This window comes from Ceratotherium simum, chromosome 16 (genome assembly GCF_057802395.1).
Source record: "Ceratotherium simum simum isolate JZ-2026a chromosome 16, ASM5780239v1, whole genome shotgun sequence".
Taxonomy (NCBI): domain Eukaryota; kingdom Metazoa; phylum Chordata; class Mammalia; order Perissodactyla; family Rhinocerotidae; genus Ceratotherium; species Ceratotherium simum.
Genome location: NC_141915.1, coordinates 11,751,764 through 11,767,851, shown reverse-complemented (window position 1 = coordinate 11,767,851; position 16,088 = coordinate 11,751,764). Strand labels below are relative to the sequence as shown.

At 58.2% G+C, this 16,088-nt stretch overlaps 3 protein-coding genes across 10 annotated transcripts in view; 1 reads left to right on the top strand and 2 right to left on the bottom strand.

Annotated features, from left to right (window-relative positions):
• Positions 1 to 4,756: 4,756 nt before the first annotated feature.
• On the top strand, positions 4,757 to 9,337 carry CHRNE (cholinergic receptor nicotinic epsilon subunit). Its single transcript, XM_004433203.3, has 12 exons — positions 4,757 to 4,802; positions 5,066 to 5,208; positions 5,349 to 5,393; positions 5,512 to 5,621; positions 5,756 to 5,911; positions 6,190 to 6,290; positions 6,690 to 6,890; positions 6,967 to 7,081; positions 8,363 to 8,477; positions 8,546 to 8,732; positions 8,820 to 8,926; positions 9,043 to 9,337. Exons 1-12 carry the CDS (start codon positions 4,757 to 4,759, stop codon positions 9,190 to 9,192), a joined length of 1,476 nt encoding a protein of 491 aa, XP_004433260.3. The 3' UTR covers positions 9,193 to 9,337.
• Positions 7,199 to 8,316, bottom strand: C16H17orf107 (chromosome 16 C17orf107 homolog). Its single transcript, XM_014789623.2, has 4 exons — positions 8,106 to 8,316; positions 7,790 to 7,999; positions 7,420 to 7,698; positions 7,199 to 7,340 (listed from the first exon to the last, which is right to left on the bottom strand). Exons 1-4 carry the CDS (start codon positions 8,169 to 8,171, stop codon positions 7,239 to 7,241), a joined length of 657 nt encoding a protein of 218 aa, XP_014645109.2. The 5' UTR covers positions 8,172 to 8,316; the 3' UTR covers positions 7,199 to 7,238.
• Positions 9,338 to 10,070: 733 nt separating the features above from the next.
• MINK1 (misshapen like kinase 1) overlaps positions 10,071 to 16,088 on the bottom strand; it is a 50,987-nt gene continuing 44,969 nt past the window's right edge. For 3 of the 8 annotated variants that reach the window (XM_014789618.2, XM_014789614.2, XM_014789619.2), the window contains 17 exons: positions 15,829 to 15,914; positions 15,562 to 15,672; positions 15,307 to 15,419; positions 14,976 to 15,064; positions 14,723 to 14,746; positions 14,474 to 14,637; positions 13,921 to 14,026; positions 13,698 to 13,835; positions 13,408 to 13,516; positions 12,896 to 13,063; positions 12,646 to 12,789; positions 12,294 to 12,428; positions 11,995 to 12,095; positions 11,761 to 11,910; positions 11,519 to 11,678; positions 11,293 to 11,432; positions 10,071 to 10,914 (listed from right to left, as the gene is read on the bottom strand). In XM_014789618.2, coding sequence (XP_014645104.1) covers positions 10,831 to 10,914; positions 11,293 to 11,432; positions 11,519 to 11,678; positions 11,761 to 11,910; positions 11,995 to 12,095; positions 12,294 to 12,428; positions 12,646 to 12,789; positions 12,896 to 13,063; positions 13,408 to 13,516; positions 13,698 to 13,835; positions 13,921 to 14,026; positions 14,474 to 14,637; positions 14,723 to 14,746; positions 14,976 to 15,064; positions 15,307 to 15,419; positions 15,562 to 15,672; positions 15,829 to 15,914 — 2,022 coding nt within the window. In that variant the 3' untranslated portion in view covers positions 10,071 to 10,830. The remainder of the gene's footprint in view (positions 10,915 to 11,292; positions 11,433 to 11,518; positions 11,679 to 11,760; positions 11,911 to 11,994; positions 12,096 to 12,293; positions 12,429 to 12,645; positions 12,790 to 12,895; positions 13,064 to 13,407; positions 13,517 to 13,697; positions 13,836 to 13,920; positions 14,027 to 14,473; positions 14,638 to 14,722; positions 14,747 to 14,975; positions 15,065 to 15,306; positions 15,420 to 15,561; positions 15,673 to 15,828; positions 15,915 to 16,088) is intronic. The other 5 variants (XM_014789616.2, XM_004433199.2, XM_004433200.2 and 2 more) reach the window with 2 other exon arrangements.

Sequence of the window (16,088 nt, the reverse complement as noted above, 5' to 3'; positions counted from 1 at the left end):
AAGTGGGTACATGCTTTTTGAAGAACAATTTGGCAAAAGGCATCAACAGCTGTTTTTAAAAAAAAATGCATGAACTCTGCCCCAGCAATTTCACCGCTAAGAATTTACCCTATGGATACACTTCCAAAAGTATGCCAAAGACAAATGCATAAATATGTTCACTGTTGCATAGTATGTAATCACAAAATCCACAGCGGTTAGCACCTTAAATGTCTCTCCATTGGGAACCGCATAAATGATCTATGGTGCATTCACACAATGGAAGAGTGTGCAGCAGTTAAAAAGATGAAGACTTGTCTGCCCTGATATGGGCCAATCTCTACAGTATATTAAGTGAGAAAAAGTTGCAGAATAGTAAACGTACTCTAATGCTTTTCGTATACATTAAATAAATAAATACATATATACACATATATACACACACACCTATGCTAGACTTTGGTCTAGAAGAACTAGATTTACGAGAAACTGCTAACCTTTGGGAAGAGGGACTGGGTGGAAAGAGGAAAGCTTTGGATTCTCATGATGACTTCCTGTACCCTTTAATTTTCCAGTGATGGCACATATTACTTTTTTATTATCAGTAGGGTTTTTCTGGGTACTGTGTTATGGGGCATTTTTATTTTCTTTATACTAGTTTATTTTTTTAATCTTAATATTTTTAAGCCTGGAAAAGGGGGATTTACTGGAAAGATGCTGAGGTGCCTCATTCCATCAAAGGAAGTGTTGGCCACCAGCCTGCAGGAGGAGACAGCACAGCTGGGCCTCAGGAATTTCTGGGACCGGGAGCTGGGGTGCTGACAGCCCTTTCTTGTCTCTACTTGTCTTTGTGCATCAGCCGCCTTCTCTCTCACTCCTCGTAAAAGATGAGGAATGAACATGGCTGCCTCATGCATCTAAATTTCATATCTTTCAGCTCCTACAGCAGAGAGACTGACTTCCTGAGTTCCTGCTTGACAAATTCTCAGGGAAAGACTTTCTTTGGCCTGGCCTGGGTCAGGTGTCCTCCCCCGGACCCATCAGTTCTGGCCAGGGGAGGGGGGTGGGGTGGGAGGTGGGGAGTGTCTCTAAGTACTGGGCAGATCCTGAGGTTGCATGGTTGGAGAAGAACAGTTCTCAGTAGAAGGGAGGGTGCTGGGAAGATAACACTCATCCTTCATTTATTCTTACTCATTTGTTCAGTAAATATTTATTGAGTGCCTATCATGTGCTAAGCTCTGTAACCAGCAAGGTCTCCGCGACCAGAGAGCTTAGGTTCTAGTGAGGGAGACGGTCTGGATATCAGTGTCTGCTCTACCTCCTGTCCAGGCTCAGCCAAACCCACTTGCCCGTTCACAAAAGAGAGAGGAGCTCTTTTTGCTGCAGGCAGAGGGGGCCCTCGTCAGACCAGCTCAGGGATATTTCCACCATGAGGGTACTGATGCCTAAGAAACAGAGCCTGGCAGCCCCGGCCACGGGGGCAGCTGCAGCTGTTCTGAGTTGCCAGCCAAGAGCCAGTAGGTGAAGGGAGTGGCTTCCTGTTGAGCTGAGATCTTTGGGTCTAGCTTGGAAGTCAAGACGTCCCGTCCCCAGAAACAAAGTTGTCAGGCAGCCCACCAAGGTTCTGTGGAATTTTCATTACAGAAATACAAACCCAGGCCTGGCTCCACCGACTTGGCAGGAAGTCTCAGGCCCTCAGGCTGTCGTCATCCTGAGCAAACACAGAAGACAGTGGCTCAGCTCTGGCCCAGCACACCGGAACAGAATGGACTGCTGCAGGGTGGGGGTGGGGATGGGAGGGGGAGGGGGTAAGAGCCCCTCCTGCAGACTCCCCAGGGGAAGGTTTTCTGATGTGCTGACTCAGTCAGACTCCTGTGGGATTCACTGGTCTGAGCAAGACCTCCACTCGCAAGTTAGAGCCCCAGCTGGGGACTCTACAGCAAAATGCCCTCCTGTAGAATGTGATCCATGCCTCGGGCCAATGGCCCAAGCTGCAGTACATGGGTTGGGCATCAAGGGATGAGTATTTCCACCCTCCCTCCACCCCCAAACTACTCTCCTACACGCAGCTTGGTCCAAATGTGGTTTTGCCCAACTCATGTATCTTACAAGATGTGGTGTGTGAATGTGATACACTGTTTATACATGGTGTAGGTGATGATTAAATTGGGGATTTATCCCACAGTTTGGAGAATGGATGGAAATCACACCTGGAGGAGACTATGTAAATCTGAGGGCACTGGACTCTGAGGTCAAGAGGTTTTTTGACGGCCCCTGCCCCAATCGCTCTTGGAAGTAGGACATCAAGTTTCAATCCTGCTGGGAAGGCTATAGTGCATTTTGAGTTGTAGCAGTGAGAATGGGATCATGACAGGGTGTTTTGGGAAGTAAATAGGTAGGAAGTGGGCTGGGCTGGTAAGGGTGGAAGGCTCTGGACATGTGTGTGGCCACACTGACCACCCTTGGGCAGTCTTAGGCCAACTCCGTGAATGTTCTGTGCCTGCCCCCACAGCCTCGTGACATCAGGCAGGCAGCAATGGGAGCAAAGGCTGAACTGGCTGCATCTGCAGAGAGAAGCCAAGAGGTCGATTTGGGGCCAAGACCATGGGGAAATGATGCCGAAGCTATGAGAAAGCAGAAAGCACACAGCAGAAAGGGGTGTACAAAGTAGAGAGAAAAGGCAGCTGCTCAGGAGTGAGAGGAACACAGAGCAGACAGAGCAGAGGCAGGAGAGGCGGGAGTGGCCGGTCCCCAGAGCTGCCTTGGCCTCTGACACTGGTCCAGTTTGTTCCATCCATGTGCAAGCCCACAGGAAACCTGGCTGTGGATCTGATTTTTGTAACACAAAGAAGCTGAGTGACATCGTACCCTACCTACAGCTTCCAGGGCTCCTGCTTGTTACCCTTGGACAGTTCTGGGGTCACTGTCTGTTTCTCGGTCTCTCTCTCCTCCTTGAGGCCATGTCTTATCTCTACAATCCGAGCATCTGGCCCTGTGCAGGGAAACTTGTAGATGCCCATTGAGTAAATATCTGCGTTTGTCACAACTCTTGGCCTAGGCCCTGACCCGGAGGCTGCGGAACAAGCAGCAGCACAGATTTTAGAGTCAGTGCATGTCTCAGCCACGTGCAAGGTGAGCTGGGCCAAAGAGATTCTTTCTGAGGGTCTGGAGTGGAAATCGTGGAATGATAAGGCAGTTAGCAGTGGAAGCGGAGGCTTCAAGGATGTGTGGGAAATGGACAAGCTTCGTGGACCCTCTGGTCTTTGGTGTCCTTGCTTGTAACATGGGGGTGATTATGAGGGAGCTCACAGGGAGAGGAAGGAGACCCAAAAATGATGGACATGAAAGGGTTTTGTGAGGTGTAAAATGAACACAGCTGTACGTGATCAATAAAGCTGATTGATAAATCTCATGCGTTATTGCCAATCTACTTGTGTGACCTTGGACCCGACCTACGAGTCCTCTTTCGTGCACTCAGATCTGTGGTAACTGCTGTGCTGGATTGCTGTGAGGAAGCAATGTGTAAGGCACCCAAAGCGCTTAGTCCAGCACCTCCTAGCCCACGAGGAAACATATGGATAGCATTTTTTTGTGTGTGTGTGAGGAAGGTCAGCCCTGAGCTAACATCCATGCTAATCCTCCTCTTTTTGCTGAGGAAGACCTGCTCTGAGCTAACATCTATTGCCAATCCTCCTCTTTTTTTTTCCCCAAAGCCCCAGGAGATAGTTGTATGTCATAGTTGCACATCCTTCTAGTTGCTGTATGTGGGACGCAGCCTCAGCATGGCTGGAGAAGCGGTGCATCAGTGCACGCCCAGGATCTGAACCCGGGCCGCCAGTAGTGGAGTGCACGCACTCAACCGCCAAGCCACAGGGCCGGCGCTGGATAGCTTCTTAAAAAACAGATTCCTGGCACCCCATCTCCGCCATCTTCTTAAATCACGGTTCTTTAGGGGTGGAGCCTAGGAATGTGAATTTTAAATGAGCACCCCAGGTGACTGATTAGGGTGGTCCAAGGAGACTTCAGGAAACACTGAGAGGACTAGTTAAGGGGTGTGTTTGGGGTGGGGAAGACGGTACTATCACCTGTGGCCACAAGGTGGCAGCAGGGAGAGGCAAGGAGAAACTGACCATCTCTGGCAGGCGCCCAATGAGAGGGGCTGGGGCAGGCATGCAGATGAGGTTGTGGGAAGAGGTAGGCCCTGAACTGCTGCATGGTCTCCTTTGCCAGGTGGAGTCTGTTACTGCAGACTAATCCCGTGACCGCCTGTCTCATTACCAGGTCTTTATGGAGACTTTGCTTTTGCCAAACTCTGCCAGCAGAAACTGCATTAGTGTGACCTTGGCCAGGCTGTGTGGTGATAATGTGTGTTCCACACAGGTGAATGTGGGAGGCAAGGGATGTCACCGGCACAGGGCAGCTTACTCAAAGGACACCAGTGCATGTTCAAAGCAGGGCCCCCCATCCCCCGCTGCCAGGCCCTTAAAGGACCTGTCCACCTGCATCAGGGCTGCTCCAGTCATGAGAGGATCGGGTCTGTGGCTGGGGAGCTGGCCGAAGGCCAGGCAAAGGATACTGGGATGGGGCGGGGGCAGGGAACACAGGATGGGGCAGCTGCCTCTGGAAGCAGCCAAGATGTTCCTGGCTGCAGTAGGGGTGGGAAGAGGATTAGGTGACAGTCCCCTAACTCGGCCCGGAACTAACACCCCCCTCCCCCTCACTCATGCACCCTGCAAGCCTGTTAAAGCTCAGAATAATGCGAGGACCAGACAGCAGGATGGCAGGGGCTCTGCTCGGCGCCCTGCTCGTCTTGCAGCTCCTTGGTATGGACAGGGGTCAGGGGAGGTGGGCAGACATTCACAAAGATACTGACAAAAAGGGACAGGACAAAGACAGAGACCAAGATGTAGACTGAGGCGATATTTGGTTCCCAGGCACAATGTCACTAATTCAGGAGACACACATGGAAAAATACACAGCCTCAGAGACAGACACGCAGAGTCTGCGCCAACCCAGAGGAGGCAGAGAGGAGAGGCCCCGTAGCCTCTTCATCTCCAGCGACCCCACTGCTTGACCCCATCCCCAGGCAGAGGCGAGGGGAAAAACGAGGAGCTGCGTCTTTATCACCATCTCTTTGACAACTATGACCCAGAAAGCCGGCCAGTGAAGGGGCCTGAGGACACCGTCACCATCACCCTCAAGGTCACCCTGACCAATCTCATCTCACTGGTAAGATACCTCCACCCCCACCCCAAAGCTCCATCTCTGCGCCTAAAATCCCACTTCCGGCCCCAATCGCTGAGCTCTGTCCCAAAACTCACTTCTGGCCCTGAAATTCCACTTCAATCATCCTGATCTTCCATTTGCAGAACGAGAAAGAGGAGACCCTCACCACCAGCGTTTGGATTGGAATCGTGAGTCAAATCTGGGGAACAGCGTAAGGCCCTGTCCAGGGGACCCCTTTCTCCCAAACTCCTCGCGGGCACCCGGTGGGAGATGCAGGGCACACGTCCTCCGTCCCCCACCCCTTAGGATTGGCAAGATTACCGACTCAACTACAGCAAGGACGACTTTGGGGGCATAGAAACCCTGCGAGTCCCTTCAGAACTCGTATGGCTACCAGAGATTGTGCTGGAAAACAAGTGAGGACTGGGCCGGACTGGAGGGAAGCTGAAGCCTGGGGGGGTCTGGGCTGGAACTGGTTGGGGAGGCAGGTTGCTTGGAGGGCGAGGGGGCCGCAGGCCTCCGCAAACGCTGGGTTTCCCCGAGCCCACAGTATTGACGGCCAGTTCGGCGTGGCCTACGACGCCAACGTGCTGGTCTACGCCGGCGGCTACGTGAGCTGGTTGCCCCCAGCCATCTACCGCAGCTCCTGCGCCGTAGAGGTCACTTACTTCCCCTTCGACTGGCAGAACTGCTCGCTCGTTTTCCGGTGGGAAGAGTTTCTCAGAGGCCCGGAGTGTTATGGGATTATGGGATTATGGGATTATGGAGCAGGGGCGGGGCCAGATGGGGAACTCTAGCCCGGGGACGGGGCTTTGTGCTGGGGGCGGAGCCATGCTTTTGAATGGGGTGGGGCCGCTCGAGCCGGTTAGAAGTAAGGTGGAAACGGGGTGGAGGCGGGGCCTGGGTAATGGGGTGGAGCGTTATGCCCCTGCCAGGGCTCCGGTCCGAGCTTCTGGGGTGGGGGCCCGGGCCCTGGCTCTGCAGCTCTCAGACGTACAATGCCGAAGAGGTGGAGTTCGTCTTTGCCGTGGGCGATGACGGCGAGACCATCAGCAAGATCGAAATCGACACCGAGGCCTATACTGGTGAGGCCCCTTCTGCTCTGAAAAACCTGCTTCTAGACGGGGTCCGGAGAGGACATTTGCAGAGTGGGGTTGCCCAGACCATCGATACAGGGGATTGACTTGGGCAACCGGGCTTGAACTTGCCCCTTTCCTGAAACCATTCTCGACTGTCAGACTAGTCCTGCTTCCTCGCTTGTGGTCGGTCGTACCCTCACCATGAATGGCCCTTTCTGCCCGAATTGTGCTCATCTGACGGCCCATGGCACGAACAGTCCAGATCATCTGCCCCGCCCACCCTAGTCCAGACAGCTGCGTCCTCTCCTCGGGCCCGAAGTTACCCTGCGGTCTGCTGTGGGGCCGGAGAGCAGGGCAGGGCGACCCACCCCCGAGGGCGGGCTGACCGCACCTCCCGTCCTGCAGAGAACGGCGAGTGGGCCATCGACTTTTGCCCGGGGGTGATCCGCCGCCAGGACGGTGGCGCCGCTGATGGCCCGGGGGACACTGACGTCATCTACACGCTCATCATTCGCCGGAAGCCGCTCTTCTACGTTATTAACATCATCGTGCCCTGCGTGCTCATCTCGGGCTTAGTGCTGCTCGCCTACTTCCTGCCGGCGCAGGGTAGGGAGGCGCCCCGACCCTAACCCCGGGCTCGCTCCTGGGGGCGGGGCCTGCTCTCACCCGGCGCTCCCTCTAGCCGGCGGCCAGAAATGCACGGTCTCCATCAACGTCCTGCTTGCCCAGACCGTCTTCCTGTTCCTAATTGCCCAGAAAACCCCAGAGACGTCTCTGAGCGTGCCGCTGCTGGGCAGGTGAGCGCAGAGTGGGTCCCGGCGGTGCCCAGGTGGAGGCGTGCCCAGCCTGAAGGGCGGAGCCAACGGGGCGGAGCCAGGAGGGTCGCCGCGGGGAGGGCGGGGTCAAACAAACGACTCGGGGAGCAGCCGTGGCTGGCTGGTCGGCTCCTGGGCTTTATTTACTTGGACGCGGGGTGGGGTGGGACGGTGGTGGATTCTCTGGTCCCCCGTCCTCCGCACTGCTGCTGGACGCCACTTTGAGGTCTCCTGAGTATCTCTGTTGGGGGCGAGCCGGCTCAGTGCTTCCCCAGCCCCGCCGCCTCTGGCCCCCAACTCACCCCCCATCCCGAACTCACCGGTTCCCCGGGGGTTCCGAGGCCCAGCTGGCGTCGCCACTGTTGCAGGAACGAGGCGGACCCCTGCAGACCCCGTCCACACAGGCACAGCCACGTCCCCTGGAGGAGGAGCCGGGCGCTCGCGCCCGCGGCAGCCCCCGCCTGCCGAGCCCCCTGCCCCGCGGCGTGGGCTACCCGGGCCAGCGCTCCACCCGGATCCCCGGCCTCTGGGCCTGGGCTCGGGCCGCCGTTGCCGCCGTCTAGTCGCCGCACCTCCTGCTGCAGCCACAGGGCTGAGATCTGCAGAGGGAGTGCAGGAGTCAGTGGGGATGCAGAGGTCCCTGCTCCCGCTGCCCGATCTCCTCTTCCTCCCCGCCCCCCGGCGCCCTACCTCTAACAAGGTGGCGCCGAAGCTCATGATGCTGGCCGCGGCTTCTCTGAGCACTAGCCCCAGGGTGGGCTGCGGGACGGGCGGCTTCTTCGGCTCCTTTGGCTTCTGTGGCTCCAGGGATTTCAGCTCTCTGAACCTCTGCTCCAGATATTCATGGGCTGCGGCCACAGCGAGTTCCAGGGAAGATAGAAGCGGGGGCTGGAGGGCCACCTGTAGAAGGAGCATCGGGTCATAGGGCAGGGGTCACGGCGCTGAAGACTTTGCCAGAGGGTCTCGAGGTGCTACCCTTGGGGGGGGGGCATTGAGGTAGCCTCACCTCCGTGGAGCTGTGGAAGCGGTAGACCCACAGCAGGGTTTCCAGGGAGCTGGGGGTCCCCTTCATGGCTGCCACCGTGAGGTAGGAGGGGGAGAAGGGCCAGGGGGCGCGTCTGGCCCCGCAAGGGATGGGCCCCTAAGGGGCGTAACCCCACCCCTTACGGAGAGGTGTGTTTGTGAGGTCAGAGGAGGAGCGGCGCCCTTTGTGGCTCCGGGGAAGTAGTGAGGCTGTGACGTCACGCACTCCGGGTTCCTCAGGTTCCTCATCTTCGTCATGGTTGTTGCCACGCTCATTGTCGTGAATTGCGTCATCGTGCTCAATGTGTCTTTGCGGACCCCCACCACTCACACCATGTCCCCGCGGCTGCGCCACGTAAGCACCGGGTGGGCGTCTCGGGGGTGGGAGGCGGGGCTTCGGGCTAATCCCCGCCCCGCCCCCAGGTCTTGTTGGAGCTGCTGCCGCGCCTCCTGGGCTCCGGCGCACTCCCCGAGGACCCCCGGGCCGCCTCGCCCCCAAGGCGGGCGTCGTCCGTGGGCATCCTGCTCCGCGCGGAGGAGCTGATACTAAAAAAGCAGCGGAGCGAGCTCGTGTTTGAGGGGCAGCGGTACAGGCACGGGACCTGGAGCGGTGAGCAGAGTAGCCCGGGCGGGCCAATGGGGGCGCCTGCAGCGGGGGAGGCTCCTAATAACCCGCCCCTGGGGTTGCCCCCACTAGCTGCCCTCTGCCAGAACCTGAGCGCCGCTGCCCCCGAGATCCGCTGCTGTGTGGATGCCGTGAACTTTGTGGCCGAGAGCACGAGAGACCAGGAGGCCACCGGCGAGGTGGGGCAGGAGCCAGAGAGGCGGGGTGGGGCGCCTCAGAGGCCCCCTCCCCCGCCCCCTCGTGCGGCCGGCTTCTGCAGCCTATAGGGACTCAGCTCGTGCCCATCCTTCCCCAGGAGGTGTCCGACTGGGTGTGCATGGGGAAGGCCCTTGACAACATCTGCTTCTGGGCCGCTCTGGTGCTCTTCAGCGTGGGCTCCAGCCTCATCTTCCTCGGGGGTTACTTCAACCAAGTGCCGGAACTGCCCTACCCGCCGTGTATGTAGACTGGAGCCCCTAGCCACACTGACTTCAACCTTCCCACCCATCTCCAGGAGGAAATCGATTTTGAAAAAAAGTTGCTGCCACTGCTGTATTATGATTCTTTCCCACTGCCAATAATAAATCTGTATTTTGCAAACTTCCCAAGAAGAGTTGTCTGTGCACATGTATGTAGGTCTGGCCACCAAGCAGGAATCAGGAGGGGGTACCAATCCTCCAGAAAGCAAGATCACTCTCGAGTCAGCCTTGCTGACCTGCCAGTTCTTCTCAGGCCCCAGCCCCATGTGACCCTCTAGCCCTAGGAGCTTCTAAGCTATTTTTATTCATCTGATAGCCAAACAGAAGACACCCCTTTGCAGGACTGGCACATAGGGAGGCTGGAACCAGGAAGCCAGGTCCCTCTCTGGCCTGACCCTACTGGAGTGGGTAGGGAACAAATGCCCTCTGTGCAGATCCCCCACAGGCCCACAGGTTTTTTTTTCTTCCCTTTTTCTCCCCAAAGCCCCAGTAGATAGTTGTATGTCATAGTGCACATCCTGCTAGTTGCTGTATGTGGGACGCGGCCTTAGCATGGCCGAAGAAGCGGTGCGTCGGTGCGCGCCCAGGATCCGAACCCGGGCTGCCAGTAGCAGAGTCTGGGCACTTAACCGCTAAGCCACAGGCCAGCCCCCAGGCGCAGAGGTTTAAGGCTGAGGCCCTGGGCCTCCCTCAGTCATTTCTTCCAGGTTTTCTTGGCCCAGCACTGCCCTCCCCAGCAAGACTCACTCATTGCAGATTCCACCCCACCTTGCCCCCTTCATCCCAGCTCTGCTGGCTTGCCCTGGCTAGTATGTAAGGACCGTAAGAGAAAACAGAGAATAAAATGGGGCCTGAAATGGTGGGAGCTGGTTGAATTGTCTTTATTAACAAATGGGATATCCAAGGCCACTACACTGAGGAGGGGTGGGGTGGGGAGGGGACAGGGCTACTTGCTGCTCACACTATATACAGATGCAAGCAAGGGGGTGTAGAGGTTGGGAGCTCCCTGCTCCCTCCCTCCACCAGGGAAGGGCAGAGGCCAGAAGAGATGGGGGTTGGAAAGGGGGAAATGTTTTGGCTGGCGGGGTCCCCCCTCCATTCCCTGGGGTTTGAGGGGAGGGGAATCATTAAAGTGCTTTCAGAAAATGAGGAAATGGTCCCTGCCCCTGGAGTGGCTGGTGACCCCCCTAAAACCTAGGGCCCAGTGACCCCCCCCAGGGTCTGGTACATTCAAGGGGGGAGCCGGCTCCCCTGACGTGCAAATAAAGGGGCCCAGGGCCCTGCCCAGTCAGCAGCAGTGGGGTTCGGGGTCCAAGCCCCAAGCACTCTCCTTTTAAATGGAGAAAAGGGGGGGTGGGGCTAGGCCCACTCAATTCCTGGTAAGGGGAAGCTGTGCCTCTCCCCAGAAGTTGGGACAGGCACAGTTTTGGGGAGAGAACATGTCGGGGAAGAGGATGGTCACGTGATCACAAAAGCATCGGGGTCAGAGGTCACGTTCCCAGCAGGCTCCAGTGAATCAAACCAGTAAAAGCAAAAGCCCAGGGAGGGGAAACAAGGGCGGCCTGGGAAGTCTGGCTGTGGGGGAGAGGTGGGTCCATGTGGGCCAGCCCCAGTCCAGGGCCCCGTCACCAGTTCATGATGCAGTTACGGTTCAGAGTCATGAAGTAAACTTGGCTGCTGCCCCCAGAGCGGACTGAGGCAAAAAACACCTGCGTGGGGTAGGAGAAGAAGTCACTAAGGGATGGAGTGGGGTCTCAATTAACTGGGAGATGGGGAGAGGGGGAAAGAGACAGAGAGAAGCTGCAGAATTTAGTCTCTCAGAGTGCCCCTGCATCCCCCCTCTGAAAGGAAAGGCAGAAATGCCTGGGGAAGAGGGTAGCTGGCAGACACAGTGGGTGAAGCAATCTGGAGAGTTCTCAGAAACTGAAGAGGAGGGATGGGCAGGCTGTGACTGCATGCTGTGCTCCCCGAGAGTGCCTCTTTCAGGAAGACTCTACAACCATCCCCTACCCCAACTCTGTCTGGGGTCCTGAGGTCATGCGAGCCAGCCCAGTACAGGGGCCCGGGCCTTTCCAGGGCCCTCCCACCTTGTCATTCCGCTCACACAGGAACTTGAGCCTCTGGGCTCGTTTGTGCATGAAGACTCCGTCCAGGTGGCCCGTCTCCACGGAGCGGATCTCAATGGCTTTCTCACCCCAGCCCATTATCTGGTTGGAGCAGATATAGGCTGGGGGAGAAGGGAGTTGAGGGGCAGTGAGTGGGCTGTGGGCCAGCTGGAGGACACATGGTGTGGGGGGCAGGCGCCTCACTCACCTACAGAAGTGGGCATCTCTCCCCACTGCAGCACCACATCCTTAATGATCCGCCCGTATGTGTTGACGTAGACGCCCTCGTCCTCGTAGCACAGTAGCATCTCCATGCCGTCGGTGTTGGGGAGGAAGATGATGGCATGGGGCGTGATCTGGCTCTGGATCTGGGGAGAAGGTAGGCTGGAGTCCCCACATCTGGGGCCCAGACTAGTGGTCCCACTCTGCCAGCAGCCCCACAAAGCATACATGCACAGGGATGTAGATGTCATAGCTGTTCCCCGAGTCGACATCCACAGCATGGAAGCCGGCGCTGGAGCCATAGATGACCTTGAGCCGCTGTCCCTCCTCTACCGTCAGGTCAACCAGCAGAGGGCGGTGAGGGAGGTCAGCAAAGGACTGTGGAGGAGAGAAGGGCTCAGGGGACACAGGTGGAGGAGCTGGACCTTGGAGCAGTACTGGAGGTGCTGAGGCTGGGATTACCTTGAAGGCCATGAATTTGTGGTAGGGTTTGGGAGCCCAGGCATACACCTCCACGGAGTTCTTCAGGGCGATGACCAGGAACTTAATGCGTTCGTATTTCACTAGGAGCAGCAAAGAAGAGGGATGCAGGGACTTCCTTTCTTGGGCTGCTGGCCCCCTCCCACAGGTCTGTCACTACAGCCCCAAGCCCAGGCCCCAAGTCTCTAGCTTCAAGGCTTTCTTAGCTGTTAAGCCCAGGCCCCTGTTTCTCTCTTCTCACAAACAAACGTGCCCTGGTCGCCCTGTTGTGACCTCCTCACCAACGCGGTAGTGCCCGCAGCCCTCCATGTCCCCCACGGTGGTCCAGCCCTGCTTCTTCTCCACTTCTGGGTCATTGTGCAGAATCTTGTTCCGGAGCCAGGACAGGTAATACACCCGCAGTTTGTTCCTTTTCCCTGAGGAGCGGACACACACACTCCCTCATCGGAGGTCCAGTTTCTGCCTCCCCGCCATCCTTTATCTGCATACCACAAGGGCTGAGAAAGTGTGGCCCCACCTTCCGGCTCCTGGACCAAGGTTGCCCGCCTCCCAGGCTGAAGATGGTGACAGAGAGCCGAGGAGCTGAGCCCCCTCCTCCCGGCCCTGCCCCCGGCCCGCACTCCACACGCGTACCTGAGATGGTGATGAGCAAGTTGAGCCCTTCCAGCACATCCATTTGCTGGAAGCGTCGCCGCCCGATGAGTCCATACACCTTGCCCTGCCCACTTCGGTCCAGCAGCATCAGCCCGTTCTCGGTGCCCACCAGCAGGTTGACCCCTGCAATAGGAGCCCTTGGGCAGATGAGAGGCAGAGCCAGGCCCTCACCTGACCAGGAGCACAGGAGCACACCACACCCCTCTTTTCCTTCCCGGCCCTGGATTACCCCAAAGGGCCGCACAGAGGATCTCGGAATTGAAGCGCTTCTTGTACTTCCGAATCTCGGGGGTTTCACTGTGGGCCCGGGTGTTGGTGGGGTTCACGTTGACCACAGAGCCTTTCCGCACATCATACTGCAGCTGATCGAGCCGACTGCCCTCTCCACCCACTAGGGCTGCCGGGAAGAGGAGAGGAGAGGGTAAGCAGGTGGGCTGCTTACCTGACTCTCCACATTTGGTCTTGGCTCCTCTGAACACTCAGAAGGAAAGGGCAAGACTGGAGAATGGAGAGGGTACATGGAGGAGCAGAAATAGAGCCCAAAGCCCTGGCCAAGTCCTCATCCTGTCACTCAGGTCCTGGGCCGCTCTGTGCAGTTTTCCTCTTGGGTCAATGAGGCCAGAAGCCCTTGCTGCCTCTGGGCCAGGGCAAGTGCTCAGGCCAAAGGGAAGGCGGTGACTCTGCTTCGTCAAGCTGTGCCCCTCCCCAGGCCTCATGGCAGACCTGTTCTCCCATCCTCACCTGTGATGGGGATGGTGTCCCCACTGCCTCCAGGCTGGTAGATCCCTAGGTCCACAAACATCGTGAAGGAGCTCTTGCCAGGGGCCTTTACCAGCCCACGAGACTGGTACTGTGGGGGTGGGGGCAGCAGTCAGGCAAACACATGAGACCCCAGCCCATGGCCCTCCCACTGGAACCCTGGTCAACCAGCTCCCGGGCACGCTGCACTGCCCACTGCAGTGTCCCCTCCATCCCAATACCCCTCAGAACCCCTGCCCGCTGCCGACGCTCTCCTCTCTCCACCCACTTACATCACTGCCTCCATCCTTCGAGGGAGGGCTTTGACCCTTACTGCTCTCGGTGGGCGAGTGGCTGGGCTGGACCACGTCCGGCAGGTTTGTGTAGCCGTTGCTATCGGCGTGCAGCAGGCTTCGCTCTTCTTCAGGAGTCTAAAGGAACAGAGGGAAGGGGGGCCAGTGCCAGGGCCAAGGAGGGCGCACGGCAGGCAACGGGAAGAATGGGGGGCCCACTCACGCGCTGCACCACCATGGTGCCGCCCCCGTAGGGGGTCTGGGTCCCAGCTATCTCCTCCACGTCGTGGACCACCATGGTGCTGACGCTGTCTGTGTCTCCATCGCTGCTACGGCAGAGAGGAAGGTCAGGAGGCCCTCCAGGCCCTGCCCACCACACAAGTGCCACAGGGGGCGGACAGAGCGGGAGGACCAGCGCTTTCAGTCTCCATTCAAACCCCACACGCTCAGCCCTCACTGAGCAGCCTCTGCCCCACTGCTGCGTGTTCCATGCTTGGCATGGGGGAAGGCTGGCTGCAGAGGCACCAGAAGAGGCCCACCCCCAACTGACAGACAGTGAAAGAGAGACGAGAACACCAGCCCCTGTACTCCATTCTCTAGGGAATAGGAGGAAGACCTGACCAGCAGTGACAGCCAGGGTTCCCCACTCTGGGAAAAGGTGAACCACTTTCCCTGAGACTTGTCCCAGAGCCTCATCCCCTCCCCTCCTGCCTGCATCCTGTCTGTCCCGGCGCCTCTGATGTGGGAGCACCCCTGTCCCCAGGATGCCCCCATACCGGGCCCCAGGGGTATCTCTGCTCCCCTCTGACGGTTCGCCATTGCTTTCCTCCTCCTCGTCCTCACTGCTCTCCACCTCCTCACTGGACGATGAGTAGTCCATAGCCTTCTTGGGAGGCCGGGGGGCCTCATCCAGGGTTCGCTCTTTCAGCAACACAAAATCCTGAAGGGGAGGAGCAGTGTGAGGAGGGAGGGGAAGGGGCAAGGTAACAGGAAGGGCTCCCGCAAGCAGGCCCCTTCTCACTAACCTCACCAATGGCTCGCTTATAGCTCTGGGAGGGGCCACAGGGGAAGGCAGGCAGCCAGGAGAGGCAAGAGAGAAGTTGAGAGAGGTTAGTAACTGAGAAGTGCCATCCCCTTATCCTGCGGCCCCTCCCTCACCAAGATTAATGAAAGCCCGGCCCCTAGCACCCAGCTCCTGGGGGCTGGAGAGGCTCCACATCCGGCCCTTAACCCCCAACCAGGAGAAGGCAGGACCACGGCTGCCACCCCATGACTTACTGCGGGCCGGCCTGGCCGTGAACGGTGGTCATCAGGCTTGGCTTTGTTCCCAGGGGAGAGGACTGGGGAGCTGTCCAATTTGGAGGAGGCTGGATATGGCAGGGTAGGAGAAGGGAGGTCACTGACACCTCGACAGGGATGGCCTCAAGCCCACACTCTGGGCTGACCCCTCAGGTGTGAGCCCCAGAGCTTAGTGCCACACTCCATACCCAGCCTGGTCCCCACCCTGTCCCCGAGGGTGTCTCAGTCCAAAGCTGCCAAAGGCAGGGTCCATCCTGATGGCGACTGTGTCCAGGCCCCAGAGCAGGCTGCCCCAACCTGGCTCACGTACCTCCCACACGGTTCCGCTCCAGCGAGCCAGCCTGAGGGAGATGCCCGTGAGAGGCTGGGAGGACACTGTCCGATCGCTCCCAGCCAGGGTCACTCCTTCTGAGGTCAGGGTTACTGTGGGAGGAGCAGAGGCAGGGTCAGGAGACAGGGTGTTCCCCTCCCCGGGGTGCTGAGCTGCACCGCAGAAGGAGCCATCACCAGGGGAAGCAGGTGGCAGAAGTGAGGGTGGAAGTGAGGGTGGGGACAACTCCATTACCTACAGGCGTTGGGCGGGCCAGGGGGCTGAGCAGGGGGCCCTGGAGGCTTGGGGGTGCCCCGCTCTGCCCGCCTTTGCAGATAGATTTGCCAGGCGGAGTTGCTGCGAGGTCTGTGGAGGGAGCACAGGGGTGCCGGGGGCGGGGGCAGGGAGCGGGCTGAGGTGACTGGGTTGGGGCTTGCCCTCCCCTAAGTGGGTAACCTGGCAAACTCCCCTCTGCCCCCCGCCCCACTCCCTAGGCTGCCACCGACTCCACCCAGGTGTTACCTGGCACGGACAGCCTGAACCGGCCGGGACCCTCCGGCCCCACTGGTGTTAAGGGCAGTGGCAATAGATGAGGTCCTCTGAGGCACCTGAGGAGAGAAGAAAGGAGTCAGCGTGCTTTGTGCTGGCACGGTGCTGGGCACCGCACAGACATTCTGTTCTCACTGTGACTCTGACACATGCTCTCCCCGGCTTTTATGGAGAAGCAAACTGAAGTCAGGGAAGCTGACGACTTTGTGCAAGGTCGTAGGGCTGGGATCGTA

Coding starts and splice junctions, on each gene's coding strand:
- CHRNE (XM_004433203.3), top strand. CDS start 4,757: ATGGCAGGGGCTCTGCTCGGCGCCCTGCTCGTCTTGCAGCTCCTTG. Junction 4,803..5,065: donor GCTCGTCTTGCAGCTCCTTG/GTATGGACAGGG, acceptor CCCCATCCCCAG/GCAGAGGCGAGGGGAAAAAC. Junction 8,733..8,819: donor CAGGCACGGGACCTGGAGCG/GTGAGCAGAGTA, acceptor TGCCCCCACTAG/CTGCCCTCTGCCAGAACCTG.
- C16H17orf107 (XM_014789623.2), bottom strand. CDS start 8,171: ATGAAGGGGACCCCCAGCTCCCTGGAAACCCTGCTGTGGGTCTACCGC. Junction 8,000..8,105: donor GCTTCCACAGCTCCACGGAG/GTGAGGCTACCT, acceptor CTCCTTCTACAG/GTGGCCCTCCAGCCCCCGCT. Junction 7,341..7,419: donor TCGGAACCCCCGGGGAACCG/GTGAGTTCGGGA, acceptor CGCCCCCAACAG/AGATACTCAGGAGACCTCAA.